Source organism: Simochromis diagramma, unplaced genomic scaffold (genome assembly GCF_900408965.1).
Source record: "Simochromis diagramma unplaced genomic scaffold, fSimDia1.1 OVJJ01000305.1, whole genome shotgun sequence".
NCBI lineage: Eukaryota > Metazoa > Chordata > Actinopteri > Cichliformes > Cichlidae > Simochromis > Simochromis diagramma.
The window spans coordinates 2,368,324-2,387,632 of NW_024387169.1; the positions used below are offsets into that span (position 1 = coordinate 2,368,324).

Here is a 19,309-nt window from a genome sequence, read left to right on the forward strand (position 1 = left end):
GACTGTAAAAATCATGTGTGTACAACAAGGGTCCCCAATCCCAGTCCACGAGGGCCGGTGTCCTGCAGGTGTTAGATGTGTCCTTGATCCAACACAGCTGATTTACATGGATAAATGACCTCCTCAACATGTCTTCAGTTCTCCAGAGTCCTGGTAATGAACTAATCATGTGATTCAGGTGTGTTGACCCAGGGTGAGATCTAAAACCTGCAGGGACACCGGCCCTCGTGGACTGGGATTGGGGACCCCTGGTGTACAACCTCAATTCCAAAAAAGCTGCAACACTATAAAATGCAAAATCCCCAGGATGCATTAAAGTGCAAAAATGAACTATATTAAGAAAATATGAATTTGATGGCAGCAGCATGTCTGTAAAAGTCTGCACAGGTCTGCAGCTTCCTACAGTCTGTGACAGAGGAGAGCAGCTGCTGCACTTTCACAGAGGAATGTCGTCCCGTTGTCTGATGTGGGATTCGAGCTGCTCAGGCTTCCTGGATCTTCTTTGTCTGGTTTTGGTTTCACGATGCTGCAGATGTTCTGGAGGTTTAGCATCGTCCTGCTGAAATATGAAGGGCCTCCCTGAAAGATGTCTGGATGAAGCAGATGTTGCTCTAAAATCTGTATCTACCTTTTAGCACTGTTGGAGCATTTCCAGATGTGTCAGAGATGCAGCTGTTACTTTGGAGTTGGGGATGTAAATGTGTGGCTGTCTTCTTTAGTAAGATCACTGAAGAGGCAACACAGAATCTGACATAGAAATATTTGATATCCACTGTAGGTGATCAGAGATGAGCACATATGTTTCAGCACGCACGTTTATTATTCCTTCCCCACACTCTGTCCTTGAGGCCTCCACAGATTCAAACCAAAAGATGCCCGGCAGAAGATTGTCAGGTCACCGTGTTCCAGAAAACGTTCAGACAGGCCTGACCTTTTAAATCCGCCACAAAATAGCAAAACCTCACAGAACCGAGAGGGTCTGCTCCGATGAATCCCTCACAGTAACTCTGAAGGTCTTGTATTCTGCAGTGAATGTGCACCTCTAATAATTCATTCAGGTGTCAGAGAAACTTTGGATGAATCTTTCATGCTGCTGCAATAGAAGGTGATGATGTGTTATTAAAGCTTTGTCTTGTTGGGATAATTGTTGGAAAAAAAGTGATGCAAAAAAAACTACAGTGGCTGTAAGTATGCACACTGTGTCTGTGTGCCCGGCTGCTTTTGAAGGCCAAACTGCAATATTTTTCACTTTGTGCAGCTACTAATTGACACAGAGCACATCCACACTCCTGCACAGGCCGGCTCGCTCTGTCTGCTGCACAAAATCACAAATACTCTTTGTGTTTCCACCGAGGTCCTCCGAGGTCCCGCTAACAGTATCTGCCTGCTCTCCCTCCTCCCTCTTCCATCTCTCCTCAGCCCCTCCAAGTTTTTATTTTCTTCTAATAAGGTGATTGGAGCTTGCGGGCGAGCGCTCAGGAGAGTTTAAGCTGTTTATCTGCGCTTCGCTTCAAGAGCTTCCGGGGCCCAGAAAAGGACAGAGAGGTCAGGGCGAGGGGAGGCGAGAGGGGAAGGAGGGATAGACAGAGGGAAGGCCAGATCTGTCCAGTATGTTACCTCGAGCGTCCTTTCATATGTGAATCTCCTGAAAAATGCTTTATATCCACTCCTGCCTTTACATCATCGCGCGGCCTAGTCTGTGGTTATTTTTTTAAAGCTGTAATTATGGCAGTGACCACAGATGGTTGTTTTTTTTTCCTTTTCTGGGGTCAGAGGTTAAGCAGCGATGCCCCAAAGGTACCGGAGCGCTTACTTGCATGCAAAAAGGTGGACGTGCAGTTAAATGACTTCCCCAAAAAGCTGCAAACCATGAGCCCAGAGCAGGCTCTGCAGGGGTGCTCAGCCATAGCTCGATTTCCCCTCTGCTTGTGGTGTACGTTATTAGAAGAAAGCATGGGTAAAAGGGTGGGGGCGAGTTTTTGTGCGAGTGTGTTTTGCTGGGCAACTTTTCCAGTCACACCACTCCCTGAGAGGCTGCGTGGTGGGAACACCGCCGCTGGCTGTCCCTGTCCCTCTCTCTTTCTCTCATTATTTTCATCGTGCTCGCCTTCTCTCATGTTCCCTCTTGTGTCTCGCGTTCCCTCGTCCCCACCCTTTCCTCCCCGTCTCTGTTTGTCTCTGCTTTCTTGGCTCAGAGCGCTGCTGTGGTACAGGACTCCCACCGAGGAACAAGGCTGAATTTTCCATCCTTATTTCTGCCTCGGTTCCTCTCTCTTATTTCTCCACATCTCTCCTCCAGCTCTTTCTCTCTGAATTTGTCCTCCTTTTATTCTTCTTCATCCATCACCACTAGCAGCACAACCGCTGCCATCTAGCCAACTATTCCCTGTCTGCCTGTTGTCGTCCTGAAGGCTGCTCGTGTTCGCAGTGAAACGGCTAAACGCGCTCCCTGCAAGCATTATATTCACAAAGCACAGCGTCGGCCAAAACAGGGGAAAAACAGCACCTGCTTGCTGCGTTAGCCATTTAGAGAAATCCCATTCTAACTCTGTCCAACTGGAAAACCCTAACCGGAGCACAGTGTGCAATTATTTTCCCTCCCCAACACCTATTTTCTTGCTTTCTCTCCACTCCTTCGCGCTCTCTCTCCCCCTGCATCCCGCTCGCTATGTTTTTAGCTTAAGCTGCACTTTTGCTTTACTTACAGTTGCTGCTCAGCGTTGGAAGTAATGAGGATCTTGGGAGAGGGCTTGTTTTGCGAGCCACTGCAGGCCTGCGTTTGTCCCCTACAGGGAGTGTTAACTGACATTAGCCCCCGGCTCGGAGAGGCATTGACTCGCACCCATTGAGATCTAAACCACCATTATTGGAGCCCGCTGTTTATCTGCCTCTTTCCCCTAAAGACACGGCAAATAGGGGATATTACCTGGGTGTGTGTGTGTTTGCAGGGCGGTGCAGGTGTGTGTGCATTTATAGCCTGAGGGTTGTATTAAGAGATGTTGCTGAAGCAGCCGTTTCTCTGTATTCTGTGTCAGTCTATTAGTGCTCAACACAGTTACCTCACTTTAGCAAAAATAGCCCTCGCTGCTCCGGGGGTCGGCTATTTGTAAGAAACAGTTTGGACGTTTGTGTGTGTTTGTGTGTGTGTTCACGCACCGAGCGGTCACAACCTCAAATCCACCAGCGGTGAATAACAGTCATGGTCTCAGTGCCACTCGGCGGGTGCTTCTCTGACACGTGCACCTTAAAATTGTAGCAGGCCAAGCAGCATCCCCCCATCCCCCCACCCCCAGATGGAGATGGATGGCAAAAAGCCCAAGCTATTGACTCAGCTCCCAATCCACTCGAGCGTCTGCAGGATGTGCACAAGTCCGATCCACACCAGTAACCCCCACCTCAAAGGTGCTGCAGGTCTGAGCTCCTTCCTTTTAGTATTACACAGTTTTAATGTCGTGGCTGATACGTGCAAGCGTGCACACACGTCTGCTAATGCACCGGCTCTTTCTCTGGCAATTATTAAAAGCTTTTTCATTGAATCTCAGGTTGACTTCATTAGCACGCACGCACACACATGCAGAATAACTCCTAAGCTTTATATTTCCAGGGCCCTGAAAACAAAACAGAAATATGGCCACAAGTGCTCTCTCTCGGCTTTGAACTTCAGCAGCATTTGTGTTTGAAACCCTGATGAAAAAAGCTTCAAAGACCACACTCCCTCTCTTCAAAGGAGACTCGGGGTTGCCTCAACAGTCCTCGTGGAAGAGAAATTTAAAACGTGGATTGGGTTTTAGCGAGGAGCATTATCTCCAAAAACGCACTGAACTCCCATTACTCTTGGCTCGGCTGCCTTGTATCATGAGGAAAGAGTCAAAAATGGATGTGTTTGCTAAGTGGCTTTTTACAGAAAAAGGAAATTACAGTTATTCGACTTTTCCGCCGCATTCCAAAGAGCATCCCCGTGTTAGAGTTCTCCTGGTTCTTCCTGCCGCAGGTTCAGTGTTTTCTCCGTCGGCACAATCGGCGTGAAGTCCTTAAAGCCCCGAGGGTCAGAGTTAAAGACAAACAGTGGGGCAGGTGCAGTCAGATCTCTTATGAATGAGTCGTGTTTGAAGGCAGGAATCAAAGAAGAGTCTAAAAGAGTTAAAGTACAGAAAATTAAAAATAAGAGCCCGATCTATCTTTGATACTCTGAACCTTTAAAGTGAATATGCATGGATTTGATAAACAAGCCTTTTTTTATTCATTGGAGCTGATTTCTTTGTGAGAGTGTAAGTTACAGATGAGTGGGTGAAAGTGGAGGATGAGAGCAGAGATATTCCTGCACCAGAAACATCCAGACTGTTGGAGCATGTGCAGATGAACACATGAATTCTGCTCTTCTTCAAAATCACCGTCTCTCCCACCGAAGAGGAAACAACGTTGTTAAATCACACACACGTTTACCAGGATCGCCTGAACTCGGCGTCATTTCTTCATCGTTTCATTCGTTTTACATTTTCATCCACAGCTGGAAGACTGCGGACACGGAGAAGCTATACTTTGAGCTCCTGCTGACATTTAGCTCTCTCTTCCGTCTCTCGGCAGCACACGGGGAAGAGCTGCACGTCAAAGATTGAGCATATGAATTATTAATGGCGTGGATTAAAAGTGCCAGGACTCGCCGTGGAGCCTGTTTGTTTTATTTGGACGTAATTATTTAATGGCACCTTGTTAAAAATGATGGCGAGGAGGGGAGAGACGAGAGCCGAGACAGGAGGGGAAGAGGGGGGAAAAATGTGAGAAGAGACGAGAGGAGCTTTGTTTGGACATTAATTGGTAGTGAAATAATTATAAAGTGCACAAAGTTTAGTCTTTGCTGCAGAGCGGGCGGAGCTGAGGCCTCGTGTTCAGCAGTTTGCTTTTGTCGGTAATCTTCTTTTATTTTTCGGTCTTCCTCTCACACACACACACACACGCACATTTGTCTTTGCATTAATTCATCTCTGGTGACAGTTTACATGAGTATGTGGAGAGAGTAGTGGAGCATGCAGGGCAGCGTTCCCTGGGTCTACCTTGGTAGTGGTGCGCGCACACACACACACACACACACACACACACACACACACACACACACACACACACACACACACGCAGGCTCTGCCATCCAAACAAACAGAGGCTGACAGCAAAGCTGGTGCCTGGCATGCATCCCTACACACACACACACACACAGCGAGGCCGGCCTCCATCGTTGGGTCGACTTCCGTAGTTTAGGGGTTCACTAAACTCCTGCTGACTACCTCGTCTTCCCCACCAGCCAATCTAAAGCGAGGAAACCAGAACTGCAGCTGAACATGCTCCTCCGGCTCTAACCTGCCGTGACCCTTCACATTACTACATAAACTGTACACTGATGCACACGGAGAGCAGAACATGCAGTCTGCTCTATCTACACTCCCTTTATTCCAACCACTATATAAATACAATAGGCAGTGATTTATAGAACCGTATGAATCACCGTGAGATGATGGCGGTCGAGTTGCTGTACAGAGAAACGTTGTTGTTAGATGCACTTAGATTATGACAGCATCCTGTTATTAGACTGTTACAAGTGCTGCTGCTGTAATATTGCACATAATGACTTCTTTTGCGTACATTTAGCTGTGAATGGATCGAGTGTTTCTACACTGTCTTTTTCTGCCGGCACATAAAAGCGTGCAGCCGGTGTTTTTAGCGTTATCTCTGAGACTCGCGTGCTAACTTTTCCCCCTCTCTCCTGCAACACGGTGACAGACTAACTAATCGAATATTCTCTCTTTGAAGCAGCGCCGCTGGATCTATTCATGCATGAGGCAGGGGGTCTTTGTGTGCGCGTGTGCGCGAACATTTCACTGCGTACCCTATGTGGCTTTGTGCGCTCACGTGCATGTCTTTGTGCACTTGACTCTGTTTATTTACACTTGTTTGTGGAAGTATTTCTGTGTGTGTGTGTGTGTGTGTGTGTGTGTGTGTGTGTAGGCGGGGGGTGGATGGAAATGTTGTTTATGTATTTTTATGCAAAGCAATTATGTTGACTTAATTGGGTTTGTTTATGTGGAGAGAGTGTCACCTCCAGTCATGTATTACCGCAGCTATGGACAGACATATAACACACACACACACACACACACACACACACACACACACACACACACACACACACACACTTGTGGAAAGAGCACTTTTCTACTGAGTGATTGAATAATGGGAAGTGTTTCCTCTGTAATAAGGGATTTATATTCAATGTGAGTTTTCGGGAGCAGCGACAGAATTGTTTGTACTTCATCATGTGTCATCCTGAGGAAACACTTAGTTTCTCCATATATTCCCACTGAGACGGGTCAGCCCGTACTCTGTAATCTTGAAAACACGCACCGATAGTCATCACAGAACATATGTTTCCCTCATGATTGCACTCGCTGCCTGTCACTCGCTGCACATCGTATCCACAGAAAGACAGAAGCGGCGAGTTTCCCTCGCCTTTCTCCCCGTCATCGTCGCCAGCCTGAATTCGAAGATAAAAGGTTAATTTGCCATCTCTCTCCTTCCTCTGGGCCAAATCAATCCGCCGTAGTCTCTGTCTGCCATTGTCCTAATCAGACCCTCAACTCGCTATTGGATTTCAATGGACCAGGCGCAGCCCAAAGACCCGCACAACCACCTGATCGATGCTCCTGGAATGGCTCCGGTTTTCTATAGGGGATCGCTGCAGCTTTAATGCTTACACAAGGAAGTGGCACGGGGTCCAATGACTTGATATGTCTCCTGGAAGTGCATTTGTCATTTAGCTGATAGTGAATCACAAACAGCTTCATGTGTAGTAATTGTGCTGAGCCCGCTGTGCGTCTGCAAAGGCTAAATTTGGCATCAGACCCTCTGACCCGATCAATCGCTGCTCAAGGAACAAAGGCAGTCAAAAAATAACCTTCAGCTTGATACGCAGCCCTTATTGTTTTCTTTTTTTTATTCGTCAATCAAGCGGGAGAAAACTTTTTGAGAACTTTGTGCGTCTGAGACAAAAGTGGACCTTCAGGGTTTAATTGTTGCATTGCTTTTGAAGCAGACAGAAAACAAATATGAATCCATTTCTGTTTCCTTCAGTTTTTGTGCAAAAAGTGGAATTTAAATGACACTAAACATTTTCTTTGAATGTGAAAGCTTTTCTTAAAACAATAACGTCAAAGATGTCACATCCATGTCCGCAGGTTCAGCCATGGCCCCGCAGAGCTCTGGAAACGGACCCGATGGAGGTCACCCGCCAATCACACGCTCCCCTATGGCTCAGGAGAGAGGTATGTCTGTGTGTGTTAGCCCGTGAGTCAGCCTACCAGGGGCACAGCTACCCCAGGCTCAAGTTAAAGGACTGGAATCGTTGTTTTACCCAATGTTTAAGGATGTTTTACAAAAACATTTAGTGGCTAGCACACATGCTCTGTACAGTACAGAAATATATATTACAGAAAATCCACATTGTGCATCGGGCTCAGATGAAGAGCTTGTATACTTACAAAGCGGACGATGAAATAGAAATAATTTCTTTCTTTACATGAAACACAGGAGAGCGGTGCAGGAGGATTAGAGGCCGTAACAAACAGAAGACCAAAACGATATCTTAGTGCACCACGGACGAAACCAGCGACTGTAATGAAAGATTTTCTTAGGAAATATGAAGACTTGGAGTTTAAGATGTTAGCAAAGAGATGTAAACAAGTCATTTGACACAGCTACAAAGAAAGACAAAGACAGAGAAAGAACTGTGGGAATTTCCCACTTGCCACAATAGTGAGTGCTTCTCTCTAAGAAGATCATTCCTTCTGCAGTGATTCGTGGTTCTGTTCTAGGAGACCTCCTCGCTCTTCCATGGGCATAACTGAGAAGCTGTAGGCAGGTAGAGCAGCAGGAAGACCTCCAGACCTGAGCAGGCATCCGTGACAACAAGCATCACGCTGCACGACACTAAGGTGGTTTGCAAAGCAGCTTGCAGGCACTGAGCACAGTAGGCTGGCTCAAGCTTATTAAATACTGCCTTAACCTTCTATGATAGGCGACAACCCAGTGGATGCATAGGATGGTATCAGCTAAGACAAATGTGAACAGGGCCAACTGTCCAAACTGGGAGGGGCCTGAAAGCTGAAGGCTCCGCCTCCCATTCTACTGTTAGGCTACATTCTACACTAATCCGGATACATTTGAAAACGGCGTTTTCCTCTGAAAACTGCGTCCACACGCTTTCAGTCGTTTTCACAGAGTTGTGCGTCCACATTGAAACGGTCGAAAACGCTTACGTTCGAGATTCGACCTGCCTCATTTCTGTCTGCCACTTATTTACTTTCCACTGAGTTTTTTAAACGGACTCAGAAAGAGGTGGAGTTGTTGCTGCGAGTAACACAAAAGTACAAAGTTGCAAAAGCGAGGGAGAGTTAAAGAATTTGAAGAAAAGCTCTGTGGAGCACGTACTGACTGATATTAGTCTTTAATAGGGCTGTCAAACAGCTGCTGTATAATACCCTCCGCTGTCTCAGTTTAATTGGTCACATGTCTGCATCACATGACTAAAATGTGTCATCGATTCCGAAAGCCTACGGTTACGCTGTCCACACTGCAACAAGAAAACGGCGTTTTCAAATGTATCCGCTTTGGAGAGCGTTTTCAGAAAGCTCAGTTTTCCTTGACCAAAAACGCTTAGTGTGGGCGTGGCCTTGAATACTCCAGAAACAACAAGTGAGCCTGCAGTGTGAGAGTGACGATACAAAACTCCGAGGTCTTTAAGTCGTGATTATTTAAGAAGAAATCTGGATTTGACGGGGAGCCAGTGAAGAGAAGATAATGTGGGAGGAAACCTTCATGTTCCTCTTTCTAGTCCCTGCTGGTTTATCAGGTTTTTAATATTCTATGCAAATAAAACAACAAACACTTGTTTGTATATGTTTAAAATATTCTGCACTTCATGTAGTTTACACACACGCAGCATCATGTTTTAACTTCACTCTTATGGTAAAATTGCGGTTGTGTAAAAATGTCACAGTAAACATTGAGATAAGTCTTTCATTCAGACCCGAGCGTGCGCTCTGCCGATGGAGCCACTTCAGCTTTGGCCCCGACTCGCTGCCAAAGGCTCGTAACACGAACGCTCACCCGCAAGCCACATGTGTTGGCCAAACTGCAAAATTGTTTCCAGCAATTATGGCCACTTCTCAACTATTACTAAAAACAGCAAAATTGCTCATGTGAAAAAAAATCTGCATCCACACAACACTGAAAAACCCCTGAAAGAGTGGGATGCAACCTTAATGGAATTACTGCGATGCTCCCTCTCTATCACCCACCAAAGAGCAGTTAACATCACAGAGAGACAGAGGGAGTGGATAGATGAAGACGGAGAGAGCGGGAGCGGCACTGTAAAAGGTTATTTCCCAACATGATGAAATCAAATCGGAAATTTAGTGCTGCTCTCTAATGCCTGTAAACCTCACGCCCTCCCCAGCCCAGTCCAGGAAAACACGGCGAGGTTAACAGGGTTGGCTGTTGTTTTTGCTGTTTCCCTAGCTAGGATTAAACCTCCCACCGCCCCCCCCTCGTCCTCCTCTACACGCACGCCCCACTTTGCTCAAGTGGCTGCCTCCCTAAGAGCCTCTCTCCGCTCTTCATTTCCATAAATCCGCTGAATGTCCCTTTTTCCCCCCGCTTTCTCTCGCGTGCTCCGCCGCTCGCCTGTTGTTGTCCGGCTGAGAGCTTCATTCACTTTGCCCGAAAGAGAGAAAGGTTTGTGTGCGTGTTGTGTGTTTGTGTGCGAGTGTGGAGAGCGAACGAAGCAGAGAGACAGAAAAATCCTTGAATGTGTTATTTGCTTTTAGCACTGTCTGCACAATGTTCCTCTCCCCATCCATTTTCCAGGCAATTTAAAGTGCGGTATTACACACTGTATTTTTTCTCCTGCTCTCCCAGAATCCCCTTACCCTAATGGAAGCAAAACATTACAATAATGTCCTCGCTCCTTAAACCCAGCACTCGCAGCCTAAGCACTTTCAGGCCCCGATCGCTCTTTCCCTCTGTTACACTGTCTTTCCTCCCACACACACTTTCTCTCTCACTGCCTCTCTTTCTGTCTTGGCCTTCATCTCTTCGCTGCACACACACACACACACACACACTTTTATTGCTCTCTTTCTCTGTTATCTCCCCCACACACCGAGAAACACAAACTCATGCGTGTATGCGCACACAGCCATCATGCAGTGAAACTTCCATCTCCCTCTCCTCATATTTTCTCATGCTCTCTTAGCAGAAACAAGGAATTAAACAAGTGTCAACTTGCACTTTTCCAACTCTATCGTTTTTCCCTAAACCCCAAACTCGCTAAAGAGTCGGCGCCCATTCAGCAAAGCGGATCGCTATCACAGTTTACAGTCGAGCGGGCCCGATCCATTTACGCCCTAATCTGCAATCCCCCTACCGCACGCGCTCGTTTCCACACCCACGCAACCTCTCTTTTCTCTGAATGGCCGCCCGGCGACCTTTCCGCATTCGCGGTGGATCGGGAGACCTTTCTGTGGGTTTAAAAACCAACGGCGCAGCTTGAAAGAGCGAAGCCCAGGCGAGGATCTCTCCAAATGTCAATTTGAATGGTGCGGGCGAGTTTGGGCCTGAGGGGCTCTGACACATCTATTGACAAAACGGTTTAGAAAAACATAGTAGCTGCGGTCAAATCGCCGGCTATTCTGTGAAGAGTCGAGCAAACGGTTGGCTTTTTACAAACCCTGCGCACAGACTCGGCTGCGTGCGTCTTTCAGAACACGCGTACACTTGACCCTCTGCTTCTGCCCGTGCTAAAATTCTCTGAGCGAGCGAGCCTGTGTCAGCCTGCCGCTTTCTTTATGCACCGTCTAACACCTGGACCGCGCCGTATTACTCCACAAAGTGTATCTGCGAGTAACAGGAGCCAGCGCTGAGGTAAAAGATTAGGGTCGTTATCAGAACACGGCTCTTTTTACACGAGGAAATTGAATAAATGTCCCACTTTGTCGACTTACACAACCGCTTCAGACAAATCCTCCGCTGGTTTTGCTGCTTTCATGCCTGTTTTTGTGTTTCAGGGTTCAACATGCAGAGGAACCCGGCTGCCTCTCAGTTTGCTTCTCCACAGACCGGACCTCCCATGTCCCCCCACCCATCGCCAGGGGGCCCCCTCTACTCCGGAGTGGGTCCATACTCCCAGGGTGGCCCCGCGGGCCCTTACGGACCACACGCACCTCAGTATGGACACCAAGGTTGGTGCCTGCTATAATGTGATCGTCTGAAAACATTTAAATGAACAGAAGATTTTGGAATATTTGTTTGTCCTTTATTATTACAGGAAACATAATTAAATATATGTGTGTAGAGATGATGGCGAGAGCTGTAACAAAACGTTTGCAAGGATCTCACATAGTTTTCTCACAAGGTGAGAAATTGTAAAACAGGATGTCGGGCTCAGCTGTGGAAAAGCCTTGAAATCATGATTGTTTAATGTTTTCTAAAACTGGCAATTTCGCGTTACTCTGAGCTCCTAATCTGCCGAAGACATAAGAGCTGATTCACGAGTCTATATTTAGCACGTGTCAGTTTACCAGAAACTCTGTTAAAAGTCGAGCGAGCACGAACGCCTCAAACGCGAGAGTCTAACTTTCAGGCGATAGTTTAAAAAAGCAGAGAAAACTGCGACTGCTGTCAGGCTTCGTGCTGAATTATAATCACGAGAAGCATTAACAGGCCCCACGCTGACTTTAACTGACATCACATTTGTGCAGCAGCCTCTGCTTCCTGACTGGTCCGCTGGGAGGGCGAGTCCAGCCTATCATCCATTCAGAGGGGTTACGCAGGAGTTTGGCCCCAGATTGGAGAGTCACATTTGTCATTTTTGATTACCGCTGGCCTCGCGCTCACCGTCACACCGGGCTTGACTTCGGTGTCACTGGTGTCAAAGACAGTCTGCTAATGAGGAATACAAAAAGAGTCCTTTTGAAAGACGTTTCCATTGGCTGTTTCCTACAGTCTCGACGCACACAGCTGTTACAGTCCTCTATCATCCTGTGTGGCAGGTCTCATCGTGGGCATTCAAAGCCAGACTATATTCATGAGACACTTGAACCCTGGACACACCTCTTGGCCCTCCTCGTGATAAGATTATGAGCTCCAGACTGATGAGGCGGCTGACACGTCACGAGCTTCATCCACTGAATCATGATCTGGAGAAATATCGGCCTCAAAGAAAAATGAGTTGTTTTTAAAAAGAATTGAACATAATGAATCTGTTTTAGCTTCATTTCTTTCAAATACATACAGTCCAGTGTCACACCTGCAGTAGGTTATCATGTCCATAGAGAGAAGCTGAATGTGTTCCTTTAACCGATCGCAACGATGGCTTCCCTCGTTCTGATGGGGACCGGCCTGTCTTCTAATGAGACACATGCTGTGCATAAAATGAACCAGTTCATTCATGTTTACTGGAGATCTTAGTTTAGAACAAGACGGCTGCAAGAATGAGTCACAAAAACCAGAGGAAGAAGCTTTTTGGACCAAAATGCACAGCATGCAAACATGAGAGGGCAAATGCTAACAGCTGAAATATTCATCTAGAAACATCTCAAGAGTTAAAAGAATACATAAAGTCGAGTTGCAGATGGACTCTGCAGAGTGCAGCGTGTCTGTCTGAGAGTCTGCAGTCAGCCTCAGTTGGACCACGATTGTTGCCTCCTACCAGGTGACCTGTGCAATCAATTTGCAACCTACAGGCAACCAGTAGGTGATGGCAATCAGTCACCAAATGCAAAAAAAGTTACAATCTGCAGTTTTTTCCTAGTCAAGCAGAGGACTTACTTTTACTGTAGTTTTACTAATGATCAAGATCCTGATAACATATTAGATCACGAGACCGGCTTTCTTATCTCTTTTTGTGCTGTGTGTGTACATATGTCGTCCTGAGGTCACATAAATGTGCAGTGATCAGTGCAGGAAATCCACATCCATCTCTTCCTGAGTATTTATTGTTTCTTTGGCCTCTGAGCAGTAATCAGATGTTCCGCCACATTCTCTCGGCCTGTCTGAGGAGCCTTGTGGCGTTCCAGTTGCACTGACCATCAGTCTAAGCTTTTTCAGATTTTTCTCAGGAGAAAAAAAAACTTGGAAAATTGACGAGTCTCAGATTCCAGGAAAACTGGAAAAAAAGAAGTTTGGATCGCTTTGTGTAATTAAACGTTCTGCGCTCGCTTGTTTCTCCAACATGAAACTCCCAGCCAGCCGGCAAACGTCGACATCTGCTGTTGTAGTTCGTTTTCTGCCTTTGGCGCCACACCAGACCAAACATTATGGTATTTTTTTGGTAAATGTGTGTTTTAATGTGTCACCTTGATAAATGCACCCATCCACGCGTGTGTTTTTCCAAATTTGCGGCATCTCCCTCGCATTTGTTAATCTTGATTAATAGCCCTAATGCGTTTGGTATTTGGTCCTCCTTCTCCACCCACTCTTATCTCCTAATGTGACTTTGGCTGCGCTGACAGCCCAGTAAGCAGAGAGGAGAAAGAGAAATGAAGTAAGCAGAGAGCAACAGCGAGGCGGTCTAGCCTGCGAGAAGCTCTGGAGGCAGATGAGCGTGAAATCTCACTTGGACGTCAGGAGAGATGTTCCATCAAAATCAGAAGGAGCAGCTCAGACCTGCACATGTGTGCTTCATGCATGCAGATATAGCAAACATGCAGGTATCCTGGTGTTTTCTTTATGCAAACTTGCTGAAGAGCCAAAGCCAACACCCTTAATTCACCCTTGGCCTGTAATTCTTCAGCTTCCCCCTAATTTACTCCTTTTGTGGCCGTCGGTGGTTATTTTTACAGGTAAACAGCTGAGTTCAGATTACCACTTACGTGCACTTTCACATCATAATGTTTCATTTGACTTATTTTTACTTTGATGTAAACTTGTCTTAAGCTTCATGTTGAGTCCAGGACATAGCCAGGGCCCCGGTCCTTAGCAGAGCAAACAGGCCAGACAGCTGCTGGTCATTGTTCTTAATGACAGCTCCATCTGCTTCCCTTCCCTCTCCCGAGCGAACCAGCAAATTAGCCAACACAGAAACTAGCTCCAAGTTCCTGAACTCTGCTCTGCTGTTTCTCTTGGCCTGTCTGTGCTGGGAGAGGTTGTGTTTCCGTGTGTAATGGGTAACAGCATTTTGTCTTTCAGCCATTTTTCACACACACACACACACACACACACACTAAAGCAGTTTGTAGCTCAGCAAAATACATAAAACAGTCTGGTGTCTGTAACTTTAAAGGCTACACGACTGCTTTTGTTGTCCGCGGGTAAACGACTGTAGCTGGACTCGTGTAATCAGCTACATAAGCTCCATCCTGCACACAGTTAATGGGATACATGAGTCTGCCGGAGGACACGGCCTCTCTGCAAATAGTACTTACATATTTTTCTGCTTTTTCAAGCGATCTTTGATCAGATAACACTAACCAGAGGTTTGCTGTTTGTGACTGTGTGTTAGAGCTGTTGCAGTGAGGCGGTCCAAACATTTAAGCTGCTCCGTGTTTATCGTGGTGCTTTGAAAGGCCGCTATATCCCAAGTTTACCTGATCTCAGCTGATATCAGGCTCTCCTCGAGACTCAAATGTCCTCAGCAGCTGTTTCCAAGACCTGCACTTGGACACGGTGCAGAGCAGCATGTTGAGAACAGCACACACACATGGGGGAGGAGGATATTATGCTATTACAGGAAAAAGATTCAGAGACTGTCTCAGCTCTGCTTTCTCTCCCACCCATCGCATAGTTCCCTCCACCACATACCCCCCTCCAGGGGTTAAGCACTCCACTGGTAATGACCGTGCTTCAGACAGGACTTTTAAGCCTTGGTGCCTTGCCGGAGCCACAGAGTAATTCAGCCAAAAAAAAAAGAAGAAGAAGAAAGAAAAAAGCCATGACTCAAGCCAATGCCTAAGGGAGCGAGTGGATGTTTTTGGAGGAAATTGACAGTATGTGGAGCTCAGCAGCCCCAAGGCGCACCCCAGCCCGGCTCAGGCTCAGAAACCCTGCCGGGGAAGGTGCTGAGGTGGCTGGTAGAAGATGTGGGGGCCTCGGGCAAGAGGGGATGCTGCAAAAAAAAGAAATATATATCCATCCCACCAAGCTGTACATGAAAGCTGCAGTGTAACAGTGAGCTGTGTGAAGCAAGGAAGGAATCTGTTTTTTGCGTCTGTATTGACCCATCTGATGTCAAACATTTGAAGTGCTAAAGCTGATTAAACAGCTTTAAACAGACTTACAGTTATTTTATTAAGTAAAGCAGTTTCATAACGATTCGAGGAGGAAACAGAGACATCCTTGCTTCCTAAAGTATGATTACCGGCTTGATTATACTTGACACACTCCCCGACTAAGCCCCACTCTCCCAGCTCACTCCCACCACATTCACAGAAAGGAAAAGAGGAAAAATGCGATTGAATTTTTGTATTTGTGTTCAGCCACATGTGCACAGCCTGCCCACGCTCCCGTCCTTGGCAGCTCAAGCATGTAGCCATGTAATCTGCATTCCACTCCTCACTGATGGAGTTCACAGGTCCAGAGGGTGCACCGGTGCACCATCACACCTCGCTCCGCCGCAGACGGCAGAGCGACCGCCTCGGCCGTTAGCGTCGGCGGGTCCGGCCTGCTGAGGAAGCAGTCGACGGTAATCTGCTCGGTCACGCTCCAGCTCTCCCGCGGGACTGCGGGGATTAAACCCGGCGCAGGATATAGCGTCCAACAAATGCGTGACCGTGCCGGGAATTTCCATGTAATTGTGAACGAAGCACCACGAGCGCTTCTCCTCCCCTCTATCGCGCTATAAATACCACCAAGACTCCCCAAAGGCACAAGTGCTGAGAAGCAGGCGAGAAACCAAGACTGAGCTACAAGGACACGAGAAGGTGCAAATAAGAAATGGCATCCTCCTCGTCCTCCTTGTCCTCCTTTTAGTTTCCAGAGCAGCAGGAGTAACAGTCAGAGTAGGCAGAGCCACGTCTGTGAATGCATTTTAATGCTAACATCGTATGCATGTGCATAATGAAAGCTAGCACTGCACATTTTGAACCTGGTTTCTCGTGCATAAAACCAGAGTCAGAAAAGATGCACATTTTTATATGAATTTCCTGACAGGAAGTGCTTTTTTCTGGAAGCATTTGGAAGTTAACATTAAGTTGTACTTTTTTTCTCTTTTCCCCCTGAAGCGTTTTAAATATATCAGCACAGAGTCATTATTGCTTCTCTTTTTTCTAAATTGGACAAAATTTTACCTCAGCAATAATCCATCTTCCCCTTTTAATGTAATCTTACAGCACTTCCAAAGTCATTGAAAGCCCGAATGTCTCTTATGAAAACACCTACTGTAGGATTTTGAGGTTGAGCTCTCAGTCATTTTAAAAAGTGGGTTAGCGTGCTATCTGTCCTTGAAGAAGCATTCTGGCTCGGCACCAATCCTTCAGGAAGTGAATCATTCTTGTCAGGACAGAGCAAGGCTCTCATAGGAAAGCTTTACATTAACCCCATCCCGCAGTTACTCTGTCTTTCTGCTGTCAGCCGAGGCGACTGAGCCCACATCACTTTGAATGGTAGTACATCAAAACTGATAAGTTCCCTCAGTGCGGCGTGCCGACTTAATGACACAGTTTTTCAAAACAGATTTAGCTTAGCACCTCGCAAAAAGAAGAAATACTAAGACAGCGAGTGAACACGCTGAGATGGAAAATTCCAGACGCTTCCTCGTTTTTAGGACTTCAGGCAGAAGAATTCAGGAGTCCAGATGCTATAAACGAACCCCTGGAATAGATGGCGGGTGGCCATGACGTGGGTCCCAACAGCTGTCCAGAGAGGGCTGAGAGAGGTTGCTGACCGGGGCCTTGTTCGTCCAGCTGAGCAGTCAGGCTGCAGGGCACCGCTCCCAGGATTTTCCACAGCGTCTCCGCTTCATTATGAGTGGAAGAAATGTGGAAATGCGTGTTTCAGTGCTCGCAAGGTCTCCAAAGTATTACACATGCATTCACACAATCAAGCAGATGCACGCACACACACACAGAGCGCACCATACATATCCTCCTGTGTTCGTTAGCAGGCATCCTTTCTTCCTGAACGCTTCCCTATTATAGCCCCAAAACCCTTGACAGGTGTCAGCTGTACTCAGCTCACCGACTCACCAGAGCCTCCCCACAAATAATCCGCTTTTTCTTTTCCCATCTCCCACAGTAGATTTCATCACAATTTCTGGACAAATTCAGGCGGAGTTGCTGACTTTTATGGGAAAGACTTTTATTTTGATTCAGTATAAATCCTATCTCGGGGGTTGGCGGGTGGGAGCGTTTCCCTCTCCCTCGCAGTCTGTCTGTCTTCCTCTCTTTCCGCCCCCTCGTGCTCCCTCCGTCTCTGTTGGACAAGCGGTCTTATGTTGTGTGGAAAGTGTCTTCGCCGAAGCAGCTCGAGGACACCGTGAAGCCATTACCATATTCAGTATCGCTCCCCCCCCCCCCCCCCCGTGGAACATTGTCATCTAACTTTCCCTCGTTTGAGCGCACAGAAAAGCCTTCAGGTTTTAAAGAGACTTGATCCCCTTTTCCAGACATATTCTCAGGGGATTACGCAGTGAGGCCCAACTAAAGCACCCTTAATCAAATCAAAATAAATAGCCCCCTTCACAATGGAAGATGCCACTTTTCTATTTTGCGGGGGATTTGTCCCCTGTGGAAAAATCTCAGTGCCCAAATAGGGAATACGCTGTTATGCGCGCTGCGTGCCGTGGGTGTGGACGGCTCTCATATGTATAGGTGCCTGCTGCTGTGTCTGCTGCATGCGCGTGTTGTCTTTCAGCTGTTATTGAGGCTGGAGTCGAGCGAGGCTTTTAAAGCCAAAATGGAGGGGTTTAAGTGTGCCTTAGGAAAGCTCCTGGCATCGTGGCTGCGTGGCACTCCAGGGCAGCAAGAAAGCATTTACTGCAGATTAGAGCTCCTCTCAAGTGTTTCACAAAGTCAGCCTTAAGCTCGCCAATTGTTCCCAGGGCCACACAGCTCACCGGGCCACACCTCAGAGTGGGTCTCCTCGCATACACAGGTTGGCGGCGGCCGTGAATCACGGTGTAATCCCGCTCTTTACGCGCCGCGGCTGTCGCGGCATTATTTTCTTGATGGATGAAATTGCTGTATGTGTCACTGTGGTAGGTATATGAGTACCAGCTGACAAGCACACCCCATTTGTCTCAAATGAGGTGATTGATAAGACCCATCTGCAGCTCCAGTTTGTCACTGAAGCTATTTTGTGCCGTTCTCATAACCAAATCGTGGAATTTAGGAGGACGTCTGAAACGACAGCGAGCCATGTTTTATGTTTCAGGGACACCGTCTGTGTAGCTTCTGATTTTCTGTGATCTTAATGAGCTTTTGTTGGCTGATTCACATGTCGTCTTCTTCCAGGCAACTACCCACGGCCCTCCAACTACAGCGGCACAGCCAGCACCGGCTATAGTGGCCCCGGCCCCGGCATAACCAACAGTCTGGGCATGAACGCTACCAGCCCTATGCACGGCCAGGGGCCCGGCCAGCCCATGCCCGGAGGACGCGGCCACGGCCCAGGCAGCCAGAACAGGGTGTACCCGGCCATGGGTCCCACTTCTCCCAGCGTACCCCAGCCAGCTGGGCCTGGGATGGGTCCCCCTTCTTTGGGTAGCTCTAACCGCAAGACCCAGGAGGCAGCAGCGGCTGCCGTGCCAGGATCTGCCAACTCAGTGCACAACAGGTAAGAGCGCGGCAAGGGCTCCGGCTGCAAACTCAGCACATTAGTTGTGCATATGCTGCATGTGAGTTAGTGAATGTGCATGCGAGCTAACGTATCCCAGCTGTAGCTGTAAGTGGTCTTGATGGTGAAAAATGTATTTTAGTGCGAATTGTGCCGTATGGTTACTGTACGCTACAATTCTGGGCCGTCGAGCTTCTCTGCCGTGCGTTAGCGTCTAACGAGAGGCATCGATCTGCCGGTCGTCTGTGTGCTGAAAAGCCCCGCAGAGGCTTTCTGAGCCAAACACTTTCTTTTTCTCTGAGACTCTTTTCAGACGTGCAGGCAAGAGTTTTTCTCAGGGGTTCCGCTCTTCTATGAGCCACTTGTGCAACTGTCCCTATTTTCACACATCTCATAAAGTACCTGACATTTTGATATCTGGCTCTGTGCACCGAGTGCCATTTCCTTGCAAAAAGAGATATATTGGCACGAGAGCAGGCAGCGCGGTCTCGACGCA

General features: G+C 47.4%; 1 protein-coding gene across 5 annotated transcripts in view; it reads left to right on the forward strand.

The window, feature by feature from the left end:
• Positions 1–19,309, forward strand: part of LOC120744492 (AT-rich interactive domain-containing protein 1B-like) — a 156,108-nt gene that overhangs the window by 111,516 nt on the left and 25,283 nt on the right. For all 5 annotated transcript variants that reach the window (XM_040048934.1, XM_040048935.1, XM_040048937.1 and 2 more), the window contains exons 6-8: positions 7,224–7,310; positions 11,112–11,285; positions 18,492–18,813. In XM_040048934.1, coding sequence (XP_039904868.1) covers positions 7,224–7,310; positions 11,112–11,285; positions 18,492–18,813 — 583 coding nt within the window. The remainder of the gene's footprint in view (positions 1–7,223; positions 7,311–11,111; positions 11,286–18,491; positions 18,814–19,309) is intronic.